The sequence below is a fragment of the Mobula hypostoma genome, chromosome 19 (assembly GCF_963921235.1).
Source record: "Mobula hypostoma chromosome 19, sMobHyp1.1, whole genome shotgun sequence".
Lineage (NCBI taxonomy): Eukaryota > Metazoa > Chordata > Chondrichthyes > Myliobatiformes > Myliobatidae > Mobula > Mobula hypostoma.
This window is the reverse complement of record NC_086115.1, coordinates 44,260,567-44,283,360: the sequence shown is the minus strand read 5'-3', so window position 1 is coordinate 44,283,360 and position 22,794 is coordinate 44,260,567. Positions and strand designations below refer to the sequence as shown.

General features: G+C 41.6%; 1 protein-coding gene across 1 annotated transcript in view; it reads left to right on the top strand.

Moving 5' to 3' along the window:
* tcerg1l (transcription elongation regulator 1 like) overlaps positions 1-22,794 on the top strand; it is a 598,955-nt gene that overhangs the window by 5,720 nt on the left and 570,441 nt on the right. The window contains exons 3-4 of the mRNA XM_063071197.1: positions 5,913-6,056; positions 7,589-7,778. Of these exons, the coding sequence (XP_062927267.1) occupies positions 5,913-6,056; positions 7,589-7,778 (334 nt within the window). The remainder of the gene's footprint in view (positions 1-5,912; positions 6,057-7,588; positions 7,779-22,794) is intronic.

Sequence of the window (22,794 nt, the reverse complement as noted above, 5' to 3'; positions counted from 1 at the left end):
ACTTTCACTGCATATTTTGTGGTATTTGCCATTGGTATAGTTACAATATTTCCAACATTTTTAATAAAATCTTAGCATTTTTTTCCTCAATGAAGGATTGTCTGAGATGCTCATTTTACAGCTTTGTTAGATAGTCTTGAATTGTTGGGATGATTCCTTAAATGTAGTGGTATTTTGTTATTCCATAATAACAGTATTAATATGGCAGTGAAGACCTAACCGGCTGTAAAATAATGTTGAGTTTAAATATATACAGTTTGCTATTCAAAATGCTTTATTGATTAGGACACCACAGTCTGAGGTACAGAGAGCCTAAATATAGCGTGGCGCTGAGCAAGACACACAAAATTCTCAAAGTACTCGGCAAGACAGGCAGCATCTATGGGGGGGGGGGATAAACTGTTGATGTTTTGAGCCTCTACTCTTTATCAGGACTGGAAAGTAAAGGGGGGGGGGAGTCAGAATGAGAAGGGGGGGTGAAGGAAGGAGTATAAGCTAACAGGTGATATATGAGTGAGTCTGGCTGAGCACATATTCAAATAGTCAGCGATTTCAGAGGGGAGCTGAGAGGAGGAACTTTGAACTCAACATCAGTAAGACAAAAGAGCTGATTGTGGACTTCAGGAAGGGTAAGACGAAGGAACACATAGAGGGATCAGAAGTGGAGATCTTGGGTGTCAAGATCTCTGAGGACCTAACCTGCTCCCAACATATTGATGCAGCTATAAAGAAGGCAAGACAGCCACTATACCTCATTAGGAGTTCGAAGAGATTTGCTATGTCAACAAAAACGTTCAAAAACTTATATAGATGTACCGTGGAGAGCATTCTGACAACCTAGGGATATGCTGGGGGCAGCCCACAATTATTGCCACACATTCCAGCGCCACAGCATAGTATGCTCACAGTGCTTGGCTGAACAAGGCAGAAGAAAACAGGCTGCAACACTGTCTGGTATGGGGTGGGCTACTGCACAGGACCGAAAGAAGCTGTAGAGGGTCGTAAATTTAGTTGGCTCCATCCTGGGTACTAGCCTACAAAGTACCCAGGGTATCTTCAGGGAGTGGTGTCTCAGAAAGGCAGTGTCCACTATTAAGGACCCCAGCATCCTGGGCATGCCTTTTTCTCATTGTTACCATCAGGTAGGAGGTACAGAAGCTTGAAGACCCACACTTAGCGATTCAGGTTCAGCTTCTTCCCCTCTGCCATCTGATTCCTAAAAGGACATTGAACCCATGAACACCACTTCACTTTTTAAAAATATATAATTTCTCTTTATGCGCTATTTTAACCTATTCAACATACGTATACTGTAATTGATTTACTTATTTATTTTTACTTTTTTTCTTCTATATTATGTATTGCATTGAAGTTAACAAATTTCACGACACATGCCGGTCATAAGAAACCTGATTCTGATCCTGATCTCACTGAACCTTTGAAGACAGGATTTAAAGTTCTTTAAGGTAGGCATACCTTGAAGAGACTTCACATTGGAGCAACAAGTCATAAACATGAGATTCTGCAGATGCTGGAAGTCTTGAGCAAGACACAAAATGCTGGAGGAATCAACAAGTCAGGCAGCACCTATGGAGGAGGTGCTGATCAGTAAATGTGGATGGGTTTTAGAATTTAATGAACAGCATTGTTAAGAGCAATCCAACAGGGAATTAAACTGTTTTCCAGTTTTGCAATAGCACAACTGAAAGTGTCTGTTGAAAGGATATAATGTTCATAGATGGAACATGTTCAGAAATTGTGGACTAGAGAGCAATAGGTTATTAAATATCATCGGAATTAAGGAGTATGTGGCTGGTGTAGGAAAATAATGCTGAGGTAAAACAACAGCAGTGATCATGTTGAAAGATGGAGAAGGTATAAGGGGCTGAATAGCTTATCCTATCAACTGTGCGATTGAGTTCAAGAGCTGTGAGGTAATGTTACAGCTATATAAGACATTGGTCAGACCCCACTTGGAGTACTGTCTTCAGTTCTGGTCACCTCACTACAGAATGAATGTGGATACTATAGAAAGAGTGCAGAGGAGACTTACAAGGATGTTGCCTGGATTAGAGATCGTGCCTTATGAGAATAAGTTGAGTGAACTTGGTCTTTTCTCCTTGGAGTGATAGAGAATAAGAGGTGACCTGATAGAGGTGTATAAGATGATGAGGGGCATTGATCATGTGGATAGTCAGAGGCTTTTTCCCAGGGCTGAAATGGCTAAAAGGAAGGGAGCATAGGTTTAAGGTGCTTGGAAGTAGGTACAGAGGAGATGTCAGAGGTAAGTTTTTCACACAGAGTGGTGAGTGCATGCAATACACTACTGGTGACGGTAGTGGAGGATGTTACAATGGGTTCTTTTAAGAGACTCATAGATAGGTACATGGAGCTTAGAAAAATAGAGCTATGCGGTAGGGTAATTCTAGGCTGTTTCTAGAGTAAGTTACGTGGTAGGCTGAAGGGCCTGTAATGTGCTGAGGATTTCTATGCTCTATGTACTCCTATTTTGTTTTGTTCTTATAGTTACTTTAATACAATGTAGAAAAGATAATTAACAATTTACTCAAAATTGTAAGATAAAAATAATTTGAGGGGTTGAGTACCTTGCTTTGCTGAAAACTGTGTTCCTATGAAACTTTATTTGAAATGTGTGCCTGCAATTTTGATTTACTAAGCAGAGGAGCATGTGATATACATTCAGAGGCAGAAATTCAACAACCTGGTAATTGATAGTGTCAATAATTCTGTGAATCATTAACATATACCTTTCAGAGGAAGAAATAAATTCATTCTGTGCTCTGTTACTTAAATATTTGAAGGTTCACTAAACATTTTTGAATTACAAGAAGACAGGAACATTCATGCAGTAGTTTTCACAAGAGTTCAAATTTTCAAAGCCCTTAACCATTTTGTATCCAGGGAGGTACTTCTGAACTTTTACGTAGTTGTAATTCTGGAATCATGGCAGCTCGTTGGATTAGAGTTAAGTCTCATAAGCAACAATATAATAATGACTGGATCATCTATTTAAGTCGTATTGATTGCAGGCAAATTTTTAACAAGTTCACTCCTACTTTTGAAATAATGTGTAAGGGATGTGAGGACAACTGTATTCTTGATTTAACATGCCAGCTGAAAATTGGCTCCCTCCAGTATATTGCACTTCCACAGTATTGCAGTTGAGTGTCAGCCTAGAGTTGTGTTCAAGTCTTTTGAGTAGGACTTAAGCAAAAAAAATTCCTCCGAAACAAAAATGCCATTTACTCAACTGTGGTTGATGATTTTGACCAGGAATTTCTTATTGGTGTAAATCTGCTTATCTGGCTGCAAAGGACTTTATTAGCACAAGCTTTATTCAAAATGCATCAACCTTATTTATTCATCCAGGTTTATCAGATTTGAAGCTCAGTTCATAATGAAAAAAAAAGTCAATTTTTTCTGAATAGTTCTATTAGTAGTGATTGAAAGTATAATTTTGGAAACATTTTAATACAGTTTAGTCAAACATTTATAATACGTTAGGAACTTTGTAATATCAATTGTAAAGCAATCCTTACTGACCTTTACAGTGATGCAAAATGCAGTAGAATTTAATTGGATCAACTCGCAGTGTGATTGAGTCTTTGTTGACAATGCCTGAAAGGCAGTGAAGCATACTATGGTTACAGTGTGCTTTTGATGTCGACCATAACAAAGTTACTTGTCCGTGAAACCTTAATCTTTGACTTTCTTGGTATAGTTTATGTGTGTGTTTTTGTGTTCACTAGGGCAAATTTTCACTAGCCATGTATTTTAAATAATGCCCAAATTCCACTCAAGTCTTTAAGTTGGAATTTGCTAAAAATGCACTGCTGACCTGTGTGCCTAAACATTTGGTTGCCTTCTGTAGTCTACTGATGCCAATTTGCTGTTATGACCCAGCGTCTAAGTCGATCCACATATTGGTAAGGACTTGGCACCAACATGAAACAAAAATATTCTCCAATAACATGAGATTTTGCAGATGCTGGAAATCCAGAGTGGTACACAGACAGCCGATGCTGTAGGAACTCAGCAGGTCAGGCAGCATCTATGGAGAGAAATAAGTAGTTGACGGTTTGGGCCAAGAACCTTCATTTTTCCTCTCTACTTACCTAGCGTCTTGTGGCTGATTCTTTCCACTGGATTGAATGCATTTTCTGTGATAGGTCTAACTTGTCACAGAAGAGATGTAAAGGATGCTGGAATGAAAAAATCAGACAATCCTGATGTAGGGTTTCAGCCTGAAATGTTGAGAATTTCTTCCTTCTGCAGATGCTGCTTGACCCATTGAGTTTCTCCAGTGGATCGTTTGTTGTTCGACTTGTCACAGGTTCAGCTATAATATACGCCAGTTTAAGTGCTAAGGAACTAGATAAAGGTGGATGGTTACAGTTTTTTTTTCCCCAGGGTAGGGCTGTCCAAAACTAAGATGCAAATGTTTGAGGTGAGAGGAGAACTGTTTAAAAGAGACCTCAGGGATAATACTTACACAGAGAAGGTGGTGAGTATGAAGAATAAGTTGCTGGAAGAAATGGCTGAGGCAGGTATAATAGTATTACTTAAGACTTACTTGGATAGGTACATGGATGGCTGGAGCTTAGAGGGATATGGGGTGAGCGCAGGAACCTGGGACTACATAGGTGGACAGTGTGATCAGCAGAAGGGCCTGTAGCCATGCTATATTTTTCTCTTACTGATTCTATAAACGGTGGTAAGGTCGAGCTATAATGCTGGACTCCATGACAGCACATTTGCAAAATGGCGGACAAGAAGCATGCATCAAGTTTGGGACTTCTGTATTTCAATAAGCATCTCAAACTGGGGGGATTTGTAAAACAAATAATTGCAGGCAGTTCTAAGCAGAACTTTCCCCATCTAGTTTCAGTCCAAGAATTAGCAATCGAGATCGTAGATTAAACAGATGATCCAATCCATTGTTGTCCTTTCATCTAGCAGTGTTCCATACCTTTTCAACCTGATTTTCAAGGATGTGGTATTTATCTATTTTAAATAGGTATTGGCTCTCAGTGTTTTTCTTAATTTGAACATGATTTCGGAGATGCAAATTTAAAAAAAATGCAGATTCCTGAAATCTGAAATGTTTTTTTAAAAAAAAGAAAATGTTTTAAATATTCAGCAAGTTAGGTAGTATCTAGATGCTGTTGATGGTACCTGACCTCTAAGATGTTTACAGGATCTTGTGCTTTTATTTTACATTATTGTAAATACTGGGTTTGATGATTAGATGCCCATCATATGAATAAACTTGTTTAAAAATATGGTCGTCCTTTGAAGGGGACAATGAACTTTTAAAGGAAGAAATTTACAATTTTTTGGAACTGTTGGTTTATTATTGTCAGGTGTACCAAGGTACAGTGACAAGATTTTGTTTTGTGTGCCAACCAGACAGATCAAGCATACCTAATTACATCGAGGTAGTAAAAGGAAATGTAGTCTTGCAAGTACAGAGGAAATCAGAATCAGGTTTATTATCACCGGCATGTGACATGAAATTTGTTAACTTAACAGCAGCAGTTCAATGTAATGCATAATCTAGCAGAGAAAAAATAAATAAAATAAAAATAATAATGAATGAACAATTACGCATCAATACAGTGCAGGTGAACAAATAAAATGTAAGGGCTGGGATAAGGTAGATGAAGAGTTTATCTTTTAGTGCAGGAGAGTGCCATTCAAGAGTCTGATAGTGGGATAGAATCTCACCTTGAGTCTGGTGGTATATACTCTCAAGGTTTTGTATCTTGTAAAAGGGGTGAAGAGAGAATGGGAGAGGTCTTTGATTATGTTGGCTCCTATCTACAGTATGTAAGTAAAGGTTCCTATTACTGGTGGTAAAGTATGTTAATTTTTACATTTTATTTTTACAGTGGGAACAAATAATCCATCCCCCAGTTGTAGGATTTCCTCCACCGATTGGCATGGACTTCATTCCCATAGTTCCCCACATGCACACTTCTTCCCGGCGGTCGTCAAATAAGGGCTGGATGGATAAAAAGACTCCTGATTGCAAAGTAAGATTTATTTATGTTTAAGGGCATTATGTTAGATATTGTAATGCCAACTTCATGATGTCTAACCTGGAAATGAATGGTTGAGGAAAACAGCACCTATTTTGCATTTGATACAAGGGTGAAAAATATTTAAGTCTGAAATATAAGGCCTGACACAGAGAGGACGTGGGCCAAATTTTATTGAATTTATTCCTGTGAAGCACAGCGTTTAAGAAAATGCAAGTTCTTATTTTCACTTAATTATATTGTTGGGGCTACTAAATTTCAGACAATAGTTCAGCTGCAATGATTCAGAAACAGACCATTACAATACTGAATTATTTGTATATTATCTCCCATTATAATCATGCTTGGCAAATCAAAATTATTTAAGTCATCTTCTAATTTAAATTTTAGCACTTAATTTTCACATTGCCATGTTACATTGCTTAATTTGAACTATTGCATAATTCATATTTATACTGTTAAATGCCTTCATACCTTTGATTTATAACTACAATTAGCAATTATATAGATTGTTAAATTTAGTAAAACATGCCAGAACATCATATAGATTGTCTAATTTAGTTAAGCGTGTCGCACTATTACCAGGCAAATTTGACACCAAGCCATTATGGAGATACTTGGGTAGATGGCCAAAAGATTACTCAAGAGCACGAGTTTAAAAGGGGAAAAAGTGAAATAAGCAGAGATACTGAGGAAAGAGCCTACGGACATGCATCTGAAGTGATGGCAGGCTATCATGGAGCAATAAAATATGGGGCAGTGAAGCTACCAGAACTGCAGGAATGCAGACATTTTAGAGTATTTTAAGTTGCATCTGAGGAGGAAGAAGGCCTTGAAGGGACTTCACAATGAGGATTAGAATTATAAACTGGAGCAAGTTAGCACTGGATTGATGCATCCTGTAGAATCTGGTCTACATTAGAGAAAGAAGCAATGGTTTGGAGGTTCTCAACTTTATTGAGTACAGTAGGCTGGCTAGGCTTGTGCATCAATGTAAAATGTGTATGTTAACAAAGGCATGAATTAGATTTTCTACCGTTGATCAACTGGTGCAGAGGAAGATGTAATGCTGGTGAAAATAAGATTGCTTTGCCTTGGTATAAACATGAGGTCTGAAATATGTCTCATGGTTAAGTATAGCTACATACAGTCGTTGCAAGCAGATTGGATTAGACTTGGGCATTCTTTGGGGGGAGGGCTGATAACATGAATGCAGCAATTTGAAGGTTAGTGGTGAATTTTGCACGCTGTGATTCTGTAGTCATTTTTTTGAAAAAGTTAAGAAAACTAAAATTAAACAAAATTTTTTGAAAGATTAAAAATTAACATGACATGTGGTTTTAATCAGAAGTTGATTTGGATGAAAGTGAATAATTATAGTATTTTTCAACCCAATTTAAAAAGAATTCATTATTTAATTTAATATTAAATAAATTGGTCTCTTTCTTTGATTAAAAAACTACTGACATAATTGACAACAACTCTACTGGTTATTATGTATTCATAATCACTTGTGTTGCACACAGGTATATTTCAATAATGCAATTGCTGTGGAATCAACCTGGGGAAAATCAGAGGATATGAATTTTTTCCATGGATATAAAAAGCCCATATTAAAAGCAAATCAAGTAGCAGTGGCACTATCAGCAGTAACCAAACCAACATCATCGACAGGATCCAGACCCTATCTCGTGGTAACACCTCAATCCAGCAATGGTGAGATGCTGAATTAATGTAACCAATTGATCAGTCAGTTGTTATTTTTTTATTCATCTTCTATTTTTTTTCTACAAGGTGGACCTTTTAACACATTTAACGAACCCTTCAAGAATACAAATTCTGCAACCTTCTCATAAATGCATTTTCTAGTTTCTTTTTGAAGTGAAAGTTTAAAATTCTAATTTCATTTATTCTTGCCAATTGGCACAATTATGCTACTTGACAGATATTGTACAAACAAATATTGCTTGACATCTGTCCTTATTTTGTCCACCGTAACAGTGAACTAATATGCTCTTAAACTTTTCACCTTCTGGGATCTGGGTATTGCAGACATCCCACCCTGCAAAAACTCATTTCAGGGAGGTAGCACCATCAATTTGCGGGAGACTTCCGGGAGAGGTGGGATGTCTGCAATAGAGTAGCTCCTTGGCAGCTAGCCAGCTAGTTTAAATAATGTTAGCTATTTTGATGAACAAATGATACCTGTTAAACTCACCTCAACATGTCTTTTACATTTTAACCCACCATGGGCAATAGAAAAGTCACTGTCGCAAACAGTGCAGCGAGCAACACTGTCATTATTTTTGACCCCTATTAGGCAGGGGTACAATTTAGTGTAGTCTGGGGTGATGTACGTTTTATATTTTTTTTTTGGAACACTCTGCCACTCTGACTTTTTTTGGAACTCTCCCGCTTTCTCTCTGTCGCTCGTGTGCGCGCGCTCTCTCGCTCGTGGTCACTCTCACTTGCGCTGGCTTTCTCGCTCTTGCTCTCGCTCTCTTGCGCTTGCTTTCTCGCTCTCACTCACTCTCTTGCTCTCTCTCTCGCGCTTGTTTTCTCGCTCTCGCGCTCTCTCTCGTCACTCGTGCTCGCTTTCTCGCTCTTGCTGTTGCTCTCTTGAGCTTGCTTTCTCTCTCTCTCTCTCTCTCTCTCTCTCTCTCTCTCTCTCTCTCTCTCTCTCTCTCGCGCTTGCCTTCTTGCTTTCACTCTCTCTCTCGCTCTTGCACTCGCTCTCTCACGCACTCTTAAAAAAAAAAATCAATTTCCGGGACATTGTATATAATTTGAGGGCATCAGGGAGCCACTATTAATTTGCGGGAGACTCCCAGACCTTCCAGGAGAGGTGGGGTGTCTGGTATTGTCGGATATGTCAGCACTTGGGCCCACCCTGAACTGCCTTGAACTGTGAGGGTTGCACACAAAGGCCAGCTACGTGAGGGTGGAAGATTTCCTCATCTGAAGGACTTTGTTTATGGAGTCAGTCACAACCATAAACATGTTTTTGGGTTTACTTCATTCATCAATTCCACTAAATTTACGTAAATAAAGTCTTTTATTATGCTCCTTTTGAGGCCTAACAGATTGAATGTCAGACATTTCCATGTGAGATTTTCACCTTGAACCTCAGTTTCACAGCAGTCATGAGAACTTGAAGTCTACCTATACTTCTGGTGACTATAACCATAGTTATAGATATAGATGCTCCATATACGGCCGAGCCAAAACTACAAACGTGTACAAATCTAGTTTTTTTTTGTGTATCCCAGCTTAATCTATTGTGTATATTTAAAGCATGGTGGGTGAAGCACAATTCCAAAGCCATATCAATTTCTCTTTCGGCCCACTCTTCATTTCTCTGGATGAGCCAAGATCCAACAACGAGAAGTTTGACATAAGAATCTAACACAAGAAATTAGACAAAAAGATTTTGTGGCTTCTCGAACTTCCTATTTCATTCGATAAAATTTGAATTTGGCCTGAACTCTTGCTTCCTGCCGGTTTCCTAGATCTCCCTTGTAGTTCAAACATTTGCCTATCTCTGTCTTGAATGATACTCGGAATCAACCTAATTGAACCTTCTTAAATACTCAGATTGTAACTGCCTTTCGAATTAGTTGCTGTTCCTAAATGTGAACATATAATGTTTCATGCATGGGAATTCTCCTTACCCTTCTGTACAGCAGCACTCTGTAATCCATTCTCCATTAAACATCATTCTGCTTTCTTGTTCTTCCAAGCAAACTTTACATTTTCACATAATATACAAATTCTGCCAGTATTTTTTACCTGGGCGCTTATCCAATTCCTTTTGCAGATTATATAGCCTCTAAATTGAATTAGAAATAAAGACTTCTTGCACATTTTCACTGTATTTTCTTAGTGCTGGCAGAGGTCTCACCTGTTGGGCCCCACAATTCCTGTATTGAGCACTTCTGACATTCTTGCAGAAACTGGATGAGAAAATGGTAGAAGAAACATCTAATGAGCAGGAATTTTGAAGGCATTATTGAGAGGAGGTACCAAATAAATTGGCAACTGAATGTATGATCTTCTTGAATGATGAAATATGGTGGTTGTTGGTGGTGTCTAATGATGACAGGGAACCTGTGTAGGAAAGTTTTTAAAAGTGGGAAAAGCCGTTGCTCTGGAGCAGTTCCCTCCTCTCAGCCTCGGAAATCCAGGTCCAGTGGTACGAACAAACTTCACAAACCGGGGTCTTCCTTCGTTGCAGTGGATGATCATGATGTTTTCTGTGCCTTGCCATGCCCTTCGCTCTCCACCAAGTGTTGCAGAACCGCCTTGCTTGCTGTTGGATCTCACTGTAGTTTGACAGAGCTGACTTTGCATGCTAGGACAGGCACATCCTTATTTGACCAGGATACGAGGGTCGCCGGCTACCTTTACCTGGTCTAGCTGGCCTGTACTCGGGTGAGGCCACTGTCACATGCAAGCAGCTACTTGGAGCCGTAGGTGAGAGCTGAGTGGTGGGGTCCAAAGGTTAGTGAGCTGCCCCAGAATGGACATGGCAAGCCCCTACACCAGAGGTGCTTCCCATTCACCCCAGCAGAATATGGTGGATGACCCAAATAGCCAATATGCAATAGCATATTTATGGTAGTGCAGCCCTGCAATTTTGGTGGTAGTATTGCATAGTTTATTTTCACCCAAATTGGATAGTCAGAATGTTTTCTTTCCCACAGAACCTGTTTACCTTCATCCAATGGAGTATTAAGAGTCACCAGTACCTGTGAATACTGACTTGCTTTTTTTTAATCTGCAAAGATCAATCAAGCTTATTTTTTTTATTTAATAACTATAAACAAAAACCCTTCTAAGCCTCATTTAACATGAGTATTTAAATAGGGCAAAAATCAACAGGCATTTTTTTTATCATAGACATGTATTCTTTCTACACTAAAAGCCAATAACTCACTAGATACTTGAATAAAAACTAGCAGCTATGAATCAGTGATCACCATTCCCAGGGAGTCATAAACACTGACTGGAAGCAGGAAACTGTAATTCCCATAAAGGGTAATTACAGATTTATCAGCTTGACCTATGTAATCAGAAAACTAATGTGATCAATAATCAAACAAAGCAGAAACCTTTCATGAAGATAACCGCATAAATAACAGGTAGTATTGATATTAAAGGGAGAAAACCTTTTGGGACAACCTTCAGTGTATTTTTTTTTTACGTAAAAGGAAGTGCAATCTAAATTGCACTGGAGGAAGGGCATCTCCAGACCTCAAAGTGCTATAAGCAACTGGCGTAATTTGTAGGTAGCAACTTCTGGGGCAAGAAATGTACATAAATTATTGAAAGGAGAAGATATAAATGCATAGGGATTTAAAAAAAAACTAAAATAGTTTACGATTTACTGTTTTTGATATGCATAAGTGATCCGGAAGGTAGACTTTTTACAAAGTAAATTCAGTTAGGTGAACACTTAGGATTATCAGTGGCAAATAAAGTTTAATTGAGAATGAAAAATAGGATGCATATGTACATCACTAGTAGAAAGATTTTTTTCATTTTTTGGGGGATGTAGACTCTACTGGTAAGAGAGACTGCAGAGTTTCACTGTTGACTACTTTAAGAACATTTGCCATCACAAGATGTTCTTGAAGTACATCAGTACTTCAACAGTGAATCTCTGCAAGTCACTCTTCCACAATATTGTCACATGTGAAGTTCCAAGAATAAAACATACCAACAATGAAAAGTGTTATTTCCAAATGAGGATGATTTGTGATCTGAAGGGGTCCTGCAAGTGCTGTTTTCCATGTGTGCCTGCTGTTCTCACACTTGTTTGATGTAGAGTACTCAGATGCAGGAGCGCTTGGCATGTAATTGTAGTGTATGTTATGGGTGCAGATATGGGCAGTGATTAAACATTTCAGGTGGTGGACTGAGCTTGGTGTTGATTATTCTGGCTACTTTTTCCTGGATGGTGCCAATATAGGTAGCAAAGCAAACTTGTGGACATAAAAGAGTACGATTTGGATTTCAGTCATTTGTGATATGCTAGATAGAAGCTGCATTTTGCTTCTATGTCAAATTGAGTGTCGTCCTGAAAAAAGATATTGCTGAAATGGGAACATAGTCATGTGTGATTTTCTTCTGTTTAATGTGTTTGAAACAGTTTATTTGCTTGCAGATGGAAGCAGCAGTCAACCCCACAGCCACTATCCCACTCAGATACTGTCTCTTGGGAAACTGACTGGTGTTGTTAAAGAACTCTTCTTAGGAAAAGCAAAGGCAGAGGAAAGGTTTGCATTCATGATGAAACAGAAATTAAGTTAAAGAGATAAGTGACGATGCACTGGCTGATGAGACTCAAGCTATGTTGCCATCTGATCAAGCACTGTATCATGATCAAGCCCTGTGCCACAGCAATTATGAAGGTTATAAATTTCAGCACTATATACAAAGTGATTCAACTTCTGTCTGGGCTGCAGTTTGGTTGGAGGATAGCACTGGTAAATCAATGCGGGGGATTAATAAATATAACATGTAATTCACATGTGGTTTCTGAGTTCTGCATGGCATGATCACATTTCTTCCCCATTCTGATGGTTGATCTGAACAACAACTAATCCTCTTGACCATGTCTACATGCTTTTATGCATTGAGTTGGTGCACATGATTGGCTGGTTAGATATTTTCATTAACAAGTAGGTGTACCAAATAAAGTGACCACTGAGTGTAGACTATTTGGTTGTCTAATTCCATATAATTCAATTTTCTTATATTAATATTTATCCTTCTAAACATTTGTCTATCTTAGATCTAAAATCAACAATAGGAATAATTTGGTCTTTATGCATAAATTGCACAGAAGTAGGTTTAGTAACCATTGGGAAGTGTTTATTTTTATTTCCTGTTGAAGTCATAACCACTAGGAATTTGGGCATAACACTTCACCCCGCCTTAGCTCGCATTTATCTGTCATATTTTGTGCATGTGAACTCTGATGGGAAATAATTAATGATGCCCATTATTTACATCCCACTAATGCTTTGACCACAAGTTATAACTCACTATGAAAAAGAAATCCCTGAGCAACGCACACAAAATGCTGGAGGAAGTCAGCAGGCCAGGTAGCATCTCTGGAAAACGAGTACAGTCGATGTTTCGTCCCAAAATGTCAACTGTAAGTCCTGCTGAAGGGTTCGGCCCGAAACGTCGACCATACTCTTTTCTATAGATGCTGCCTGGCCTGCTGAGTTCCTCCAGCAGTTTGTGTGTTGCTCAGATTTCCAGCATTTGCAGATTTTCTCTTGTTTGCAAAAAAGAAATAACCTGTCAACATTAGTGATTATTGTGTGATTTTAATATGTCCCCCATCAGGGCATTTTTATATTTTGTAACTGCCTTCCAGAGGGGACAGGGAAGGAGCTCTTTAACAGTACTGACTCACTTTACACATGTCAGCACCTGAATGATGCTTCATCTGCTCAGATGTATGTTTCCGCTCTTCAAAAGAGATCAGCAGAATTTTTCAAATAATAGTGATTCAATTTTCAGATGCTGGCTTTGGTTAAAACCCACTAAATAGTCAATTAGCATTTTGACTATTCTTTTCATTCTCGTGTTCAGGCTGTAGGATTCTTTCAGGGTTCAACTTCAGAAGAACATAAATGGATTATATTTTTAAAAATAAATAAAAGTACTGCAGGTGCTGTAAATCTGAAATAAAGCCACAAAATCTTAGGAATGCTTAAGAGGGTGGCATCTATGGAAAGAGAAACAGTAATAGTTTCAGGTCAAAGACTATCAGAATTGGGGAAAAAGGGAAAACAAATTAGTTTTTAGTTGCGGAGAGTGTGGGGGTGAGGGGATGGATAGGACAAAGGGAATAGGATTGTTTTAATAGAATTCTGTCTATGCTGCTGTTTCCCTTTGGCCATCAGAGAGAAAGAAAAAAAAACAAGGACGTAAAAACTGTGAATTGCAGGTCAGAACCCCTGCAGAGAACTGATGCCAAAAAGGAGGATACTAGAAATGCTTAGTAGATTAGCTGGTGTTCGTGGAGACAGTAAAACTGGGTTAAGACAACCTTTCTGCAGAAATGGGCAGTTCTCATGCAAACAGAAAAAAAACATTTCCCTAAAATTGTTGAATTTGATTTTTAAGTCCCAAAGGCTGCAATGAGAGGCATAGACAGATAAAGCTGGAAGGCAGGCTCTTTAAGTCCATTTGAGTCCTTGCCAACTATTAACCAGCCATGTACATTAATCCTGCATTAATCACATTTTCTCTCTGTTCTTCAAAATTTCTTTTGGCTTCATTGGAAAATGCAAGAGGTACAGACAGAAAAGATAGGGTGGGAGTAGGATGGAGAATTAATGTGACAGGCAAATGAAAGCCCAAGGCTGTATTGGTGATCTGCATGAAATCATTCTTCAAAATGCTCTCCCAATCTAAAAACAAAAACGCAAACAGGAATTCTGCAGATGCTGGAAATTCAAGCAACACACATCAAAGATGCTGGTGAACGCAGCAGGCCAGGCAGCATCTGTAGGAAGAGGTGCAGTCGACGTTTCAGGCCGAGACCCTTCGTCAGGACTAACTGAAGGAAGAGTGAGTAAGGGATTTGAAAGTTGGAGGGGGAGGTGGAGATCCAAAATGATAGGAGAAGACAGGAGGGGGAGGGATAGAGCCAAGAGCTGGACAGGTGATTGGCGAAAGGGGATACGAGAGGATCATGGGACAGGAGGTCCGGGAAGAAAGATGGGGGGGGGACCCAGAGGATGGGCAAGAGGTATATTCAGAGGGACAGAGGGAGAAAAAGGAGAGTGAGAGAAAGAATGTGTGCATAAAAATAAGTAACAGATGGGGTACGAGGGGGAGGTGGGGCCTTAGCGGAAGTTAGAGAAGTCGATGTTCATACCATCAGGTTGGAGGCTACCCAGACGGAATATAAGGTGTTGTTCCTCCAACCTGAGTGTGGCTTCATCTTTATAGTAGAGGAGGCCGTGGATAGACATGTCAGAATGGGAATGGGATGTGGAATTAAAATGTGTGACCACTGGGAGATCCTGCTTTCTCTGGCGGACAGAGCGTAGATGTTCAGCAAAGCGGTCTCCCAGTCTGCGTCTGGTCTCGCCAATATATAGAAGGCCACATCGGGAGCACCGGACGCAGTATATCACCCCAGTCGACTCACAGGTGAAGTGTTGCCTCACCTGGAAGGACTGTTTGGGGCCCTGAATGGTGGTAAGGGAGGAAGTGTAAGGGCATGTATAGCACTTGTTCCGCTTACACGAATAAGTGCCAGGAGGGAGATCAGTGGGGAGGGATGGGGGGGACGAATGGACAAGGGAGTTGCTTAGGGAGCGATCCCTGCAGAATGTAGAGGGAGGCGGGGAGGGAAAGATGTGCTTTGTGGTGGGTTCCCGTTGGAGGTGGCGGAAGTTACGGAGAATAATATGTTGGACCCGGAGGCTGGTGGGGTGGTAGGTGAGGACCAGGGGAACCCTATTCCTAGTGGGGTGGCGGGAGGATGGAGTGAGAGCAGATGTACGTGAAATGGAGGAGATGCGTTTAAGAGCAGAGTTGATAGTGGAGGAAGGGAAGCCCCTTTCTTTAAAAAAGGAAGACATCTCCCTCGTCCTACAATGAATAGCCTCATCCTGAGAGCAGATGCGGCGGAGATGGAGGAATTGCGAGAAGGGGATGGCGTTTTTGCAAGAGATAGGGTGAGAAGAGGAATAGTCCAGATAGCTGTGAGAGTCAGTCGGCTTATAGTAGACATCAGTGGATAAGCTGTCTCCAGAGACAGAGACAGAAAGATCTAGAAAGGGGAGGGAGGTGTCGGAAATGGACCAGGTAGAGGGCAGGGTGAAAGTTGGAGGCAAAGTTAATAAAGTCAACGAGTTCTGCATGCGTGCAGGAAGCAGCGCCAATGCAGTCGTCGATGTAGCGAAGGAAAAGTGGGGGACAGATACCAGAATAGGCACGGAACATAGATTGTTCCACAAACCCAACAAAAAGGCAGGCATAGCTAGGACCCATAGGGTGCCCATAGCTACACCTTTAGTTTGTAGGAAGTGGGAGGAGCCAAAGGAGAAATGATTAAGAGTAAGGACTAATTCCGCTAGACGGAGCAGAGTGGTGGTAGAGGGGAACTGATTAGATCTGGAATCCAAAAAGAAGCGTAGAGCTTTGAGATCTTCCTGATGGGGGATGGAAGTATATAAGGACTGGACATCCATGGTGAAAATAAAGCGGTGGGGGCCAGGGAACTTAAAATCATCGAAAATTTTAAGAGCGTGAGAAGTGTCACGAACATAGGTAGGAAGGGATTGAACAAGGGGTGATAAAACTGTGTTGAGGTATGCAGAAACGAGTTCGGTGGGGCAGGAGCAAGCTGAAACAATAGGTCGGCCAGGACAGGCAGGTTTGTGGATCTTGGGTAGGAGGTAGAAATGGGAAGTGCGGGGTGTGGGAACTATAAGGTTGGTAGCAGTGGATGGGAGATCCCCTGAGCGGATAGTCGGCGATGGTGTAGGAGACAATGGCCTGGTGCTCCTTAGTGGGGTCGCGATCAAGGGGTAAATAAGAGGAGGTATCCGTGAGTTGTCGCTGTGCCTCGGCAAGGTAGAGGTCAGTACGCCAGACTACAACAGCACCCCCCCTTATCGGCGGGTTTAATAATGTTAGGATTAGTGCGGAGGGAGTGGAGAGCAGAGCGTTCCAAAGGAGTGAGGTTGGAATGGGGACAGGGTGTGGTGAAGTCGAGACGGTTGATGTCCTGTCGGCAATTAGCGATAAAGAGATCCAGAGCAGGCAGAAGACCAGAGCGGGGTGTCCATGAAGAAGAGGAGGGTTGAAGACCTATCTAAGTTTGGTTTGTCTAGCATAGAGAAGACCACACCATCAACACTGAATGTAAAGAATGGAAAGTGTACGATTGAATTACTGCTTTACTACAGTTGACTGCCTGTGTCCTTGAATAGTGGAAAAGGACAAGATAAGAGTAGCTGTATCTTTTCTGCTGCATAGGAAAGTGCTTTAAGAAGGGGAGTGACTGATGGAGATGGAGAATCAGATCAGTGAATCATGAAGAGAATAATGTAATTTGAAAGGAAAGGGTCTTGAAGATTGCCCAGTTTTAGTCTTGTTGAAAGTAGCAGAAAGTGCAAAGAATGATCTGTTGAATGTACAAGTTGGTGATGTGGAAGTTGAGGACCTGGGGAGCTAAAATTTTGCTCTGGTCAGGAGTAGAGAGTTTAGAGTGGAAGTGCAGGGAATAGATAAGCTACAGTCAAAGGCTTTGCTAGCTATGATAGATAGGAAGCCCTGATTCCAGAAGTAGGAAGATGTATTGGAGGAATCTATATGGAAGATGGTGTCGATAAGGTGGAGATGGAGGAACTAAGAATTATGAGGAAATGTCTGTACACTGACATTTGTCCTTGGAAAGAAAGAGGTCAATTTGCCAACTACAAAAGCACCACCCTTGTCAGCAGGGCTAGTCCTAGTGAACAGAATGCTTCAAGTTCAGAGGTTGTGAGTAAGGGAAATGGAAACAATTGAGCCAGTCAATACCACAATGGCATTTAGTGATGTATAGACCTACAGCAAGGATTCCCAACCTTTTTTTATGCCATAAGATTAGATTAGATTAGATTAAATTTAACTTTATTGTAATTGTGCCGAGTACAGATACAAAGCCAATGAAATGCAGTTAGCATCTGACCAGGAATGCAAAGAATAGTGTTATTTACAAAATAACTGCAAATAAAAAGTAAGTGCTACAGCACACAAATATGAAAGTACTGAGATAGTACAATGTGGGTGCAATACTGCTTAGCGCTGTGATGTGAGGTTCAGCAGCGTCACAGCCTCAGGGAAGAAGCTCTTCCTGTGCCTGCTGGCGTGGGAGCGGAGGCTCCTGTAGTGCCTACCGGATGGGAGGAGTGTAAAAAGTCCATGGTTAGGGTGAGATGCATCCTTGATAATGCTTTTCACCCTGCCCAGGCAGTGTTTATGGTAGATGTTCTCAATGGTGGGCAATTGGGTGCCGATAATCCGCTGGGCAGTTTTCACCACACGCTGGAGCGCTTTGCGGTCCGATACGGGACAATTGCCATACCACACTGAGATGCAGTTGGTGAGTATGCTCTCAATGGTGTAGCGGTAAAAGTCCGTCAGTATCCTGGGACAGAGGTGAGCTTTCTTGATGCTCCGCAGGAAATAAAGGTTCTGTTGTGCATTTTTGTTCAGGATGGAGGAGTTCAGGGACCAGGTGAGATCCCCGGAAATGTGGACACCAAGGAATTTGAAACTTGATACACGCTCCACTACAGTTCCGTTGATGTAGATGGGGATGTGAGTGTGGCTCCTGGCATGCCCAGTCCACAATGATCTCCTTGGTCTTCTGGGTGTTAAGGGCCAGGCTGTTGTCGGCACACTACGCGGCCAGGTGCTGGACTTCATCCCTGTAGGCCGTCTCGTCATCCCCTCTGATCAGACCAACCACCGTGGTGTCATCTGCGAATTTAATTATGGAGTTAGAACCATGTACAGGAACACAGTCATAGGTGAAAAGGGAGTACAGAAGAGGGCTCAGCACACAGCCTTGAGGCACGCCGGTGTTCAGGGTGAGAGTGGAGAAGGAGAGGTTGTCTAACTTAACTGATTGGGGTCTGTTAGTCAGAAAGTCCAAGGTCCAGTTGCAGAGGGATGAGCTGATATCAAGTTGGTGAAGTTTGACGATCAGCTTGGAGGGGATCACATGACTGAATGTTGAACTAAAGTCAATGAACAGCATTCTGACGTAAGAGTTGGGGCTGTCCAGGTGGGTTAGGGCAGAGTGAATTGCCGTGGAGATGGTGTCCTCTGTTGACTTGTTGGTGCGATAGGAAAATTGATGGGGGTCCAGGCTAGTGGGCAGACAGGATATCAGATGTGATAGAACCAGTCTCTCAAAGGACTTTGCAATGATGGGGGTGAGTGCAACTGGGTGGAAGCCATTTAGGCCCGTGGCAGTGGAATGCTGCGGCACTAGCACGATGGTGGCGACTTGAAGCTTATGGGGACAACTGCCTGGGCCAGGTACAGATTAAAAATGTCCGTGAAGACCCCGGCCAACTGCCCTGCACAAACTCTGAGCACATGGCCAGGTATTCCATCCAGAGCAGCTGCCTTCTGTATATTCACCCTGCTCAGGGTGGCGCAAACATCGGAGGTGGAAAGTGAGAGAGGCAGCTCACCAGGTGGGAGATCGGCTTTGAGGGTGACCTCCTTGTTCCCTCGGTCAAAGCGAGCATAGAAGTAATTGAGCTTATCAGGGAGGGAAGCAGAGCTGGAAGGGGGCACAGTACTAGGTGGTTTGAAGTCTGTAATGACCTGTATGCCATGCCACATACGCTGGGGGTCGGAGGAATTAAAATGCTCCTCGATTCTCTGGTTGTATATGTGTTTAGCCTGAAAGAGTCCCCTCCTCAGGTTGGCCCTGGCTGAGCTGTAAACCTCTCAGTCCCCAGACCTGAAGGCTGAATCTCTGGCTTTGAGCAGGAGGCAAACTTCTCTGTTCATGCATGGTTTCTGATTGCAGAAAACTTTTATTTGTTTTTGTGATGTCACTTGATCTACACACTTGTTGATGTACTCAAGGACAGAGTTGGTATATAAATCAATGTTAATCTGAGAGTCTGTGGTGGCATGGGCAGCAAACGCACTGTGTCTGTGTGCAGGAATTGGTGCTGAAGAGCAGAGTCAGCACTCTCCAGCCAGTTCTTAATAGTCTTCATTGTGGGTTTCACACGTTTAATGACCGGGCTATACTTGGGAAGCAGAAACAGTGAAAGATGGTCGGACTGTCCCAGGTGGGGGAGGGCAGTGTAAGCGTGAGCCACCTTTGTGTAGACATGATCTAAGGTTTTATTTCCCTTTGTGGTGCATGATTCATTTTGGTAAAATCTTGGAAGCATGGTACGTAGGTTACAATGATTAAAGTCCCCAGCGACAATAAATGTTCCGTCTGGATGCAATGTTTGCAGCTTGCTAATAGCAGCACTGAGTTCTTTCATGGCTACTTTAGCGTTAGCATCCGGTGGAACATAAACTGCGACAGTAATGATGCATGTAAACTCTCGAGGTTCATAAAAAGATCTGCATTTAATAATCAGGTGTTCCAGATCAACAGAGCAATAAGTGTCAGCAATGGTAGAGTTAGTACATCATGATCGATTCACGTAGATGCATAAACCACCTCTCCTACTTTTACCTGTTCCTGTTGCAGCTCTGTCAGCCCTGAAGACCGTGCGCCCTTCCAGTTCAACCATGTTGTTTGGGACATCACTGTTTCTCCACATCTCCGTTAAAAAAACATGACGTTGCAATCCATAAGCTGCCTTTGTGTGAGGGTCCAAGTCCTTAGTTCGTCCAGCTTGTTTGTCAGAGACGGAACATTGGTGAGGAAGATGCTAGGTAGCGCTGGCCGGTGTGGATTTAGCCTTGGCTTAGCACACAAACCTCTGCGCTTCCCCGTCTTTGTTTATGGTCTCAGCGCCGGGCCCTTCCGGTCGGAGCGAATTGAATGCAGGTCCGCGGTGTCCTTACTAACTCCGGAGGTAGTTGGTCGAAGTTGAATGGATAGTCCAAAACTGTGTTGGTGCATCGATAGTTAATGTCCAAAAGTGACTGTTTGCTGTAAGTGTAGTTCACATAGCCGAATCGAGTGAACACGCAGGAAGCAAGCAGATAAACACCTACCATTAACCAAGGGGTCCATGGACCCCACATTGGGAACCTTTGACTTACAGAATGTGAGAATGATCCAAGGATTCAGGAATTCTAGGAATGTGAGAAAGCCTGGGACGAAAGTTTTGGTTGAAGAAGTGTGCATTGAGATGAAGCTGGTGGGGAAAAATGGATCAATGTCATTTCGGGCTTGGAATTCAATTAGGTTTAGATATGTGGTGAAGCTGCTGCCTCTGCTCAGCACTGATCATATGGGATAATGGGATTACTCTTTACACCAACTTCTGTTTTCCTTTCACTTTTGTCTTTTCGCTCTTAATCTTTATTTTCTTTGAGCTGGTAGGTTTCGATATACTATAAATGATTTCATTTTTCTTGAGTTATTCAATCTCCTTTGTAATTTTTCAGATGAACTCATTTTATTTCATTTGTTATAGTTGCATTACATACACTTGTGTATGTATTTATCCAACAGGTTATTGAAAATAGGCCAGAACATGTCAGGAATAGCTGTCCTTTCGCCTCGTGGCAGGGGAAGGGGGCAGCAGGTTCATGATTCACTTGTGAACACTGGACATCTGAAGTTGTTGGATGCTCTATACCAGGGGTCCCCAACCTTTTTTGCACCGTGGTCTGGTTTAATATTGACAATATTCTTGCGGACTGGCCGACTGGGGTGGGGGGTGTTCAAGTAGGGTTAAACTCACCTTAACATGTCTTTCACAGTTAGTGTTGCCAACTTTCTCACTCCCAAATAAGGGACAAAAATAGCAGTCAAATCCCGGGACACTTTACCCCAGGAAAGACTACCATGACCATGAAGCCTTGTGCGGGCACCTGTGTGCACGTGTGACTGAGCATGTGATGTGCGCATGCGCGTACGTGCTGATTTCTTTCCCCCCACAAATCGGTTTTGCCTTCATCTTCCTAACTACACTGTACATACATTATTTCTACTTTATATAGGCTATGTATTTATCAAATCATTCCTGCTTTTACTATAAAGCAGTTATGTTAGTGTTATTTTCGGTTTTATGTGTTATTTGGTATGATTTGGTAGGTTTTTTTGGGTCTGGGAATGCTGAAAAAATTTTCCCGTATAAGTTAATGGTAATTGCTTCTTCACTTTACACCATTTTGGCATGAAAGGTTTCATAGGAACGCTCTACCTTAGCGGGGGAAATATGGGACAAGAGCGGTCCCGTGTGGGACAAACCAATTTAGCCCAGTATACGGGATGTCCCGGCAAATACGGGACTGTTGGCAACCCTATGTTCAAGTTCAACAGTGCGTGACAGGGAATGAGGAAAGGTGCAGCTGACTCGTATCGTTTCCTCGCGGCCCGGTAGCACGTGCTTTGTGGCCCAGTACCAGTCCGTGGCCCGGTGGTTGAGGACCACTGCTTTATACTGATGATTTTCTCATCTATGTGCTGGTTAGATTCCCCTCCAGTGGTTCAGCATAAAATTACTAGTTTCCCTTTGCATTTATTTGGGAATCAATTTACTGAACTTGCTGCAGATTGGTCCACTTGCAAGAACATGAAGTCCACTCATCAAGAAAAGATATGAAAATCAGATATGAATTTAAACATGTGAGTAGCTTGTTGACCATTCATCAACGGAACTAGGTTAGGAAATTCACCACACAATTCTTAAATAAGTGAAGCTCACAGTTTTTTGTCTCTGTGTAAACTACGTTAACCCCAGGCCAGCAACTTAGAACATGAATTATATCATTCCCTTTGTACCAATACTCACTTGGACCACCTTTCCAATTTTTATACAAAAATAGGGGATCTCTGTTAGCCAGATGATCGATCCTTTCTTCTGTCAGCCCCTGGCATGGGGGTTTTTCCTTGTGATGGTAAATCTCTGAAGTTATCACTACCTTGTATTCGAAATTCTTTGCTTTTAATTTCATTCCTTACCATTTCAAATGTTGCAATTTCAGTGTTATTGGCTATGGTTTATCTGACTGACCTATCATACCTTCTCATTGGGTGTAGTCC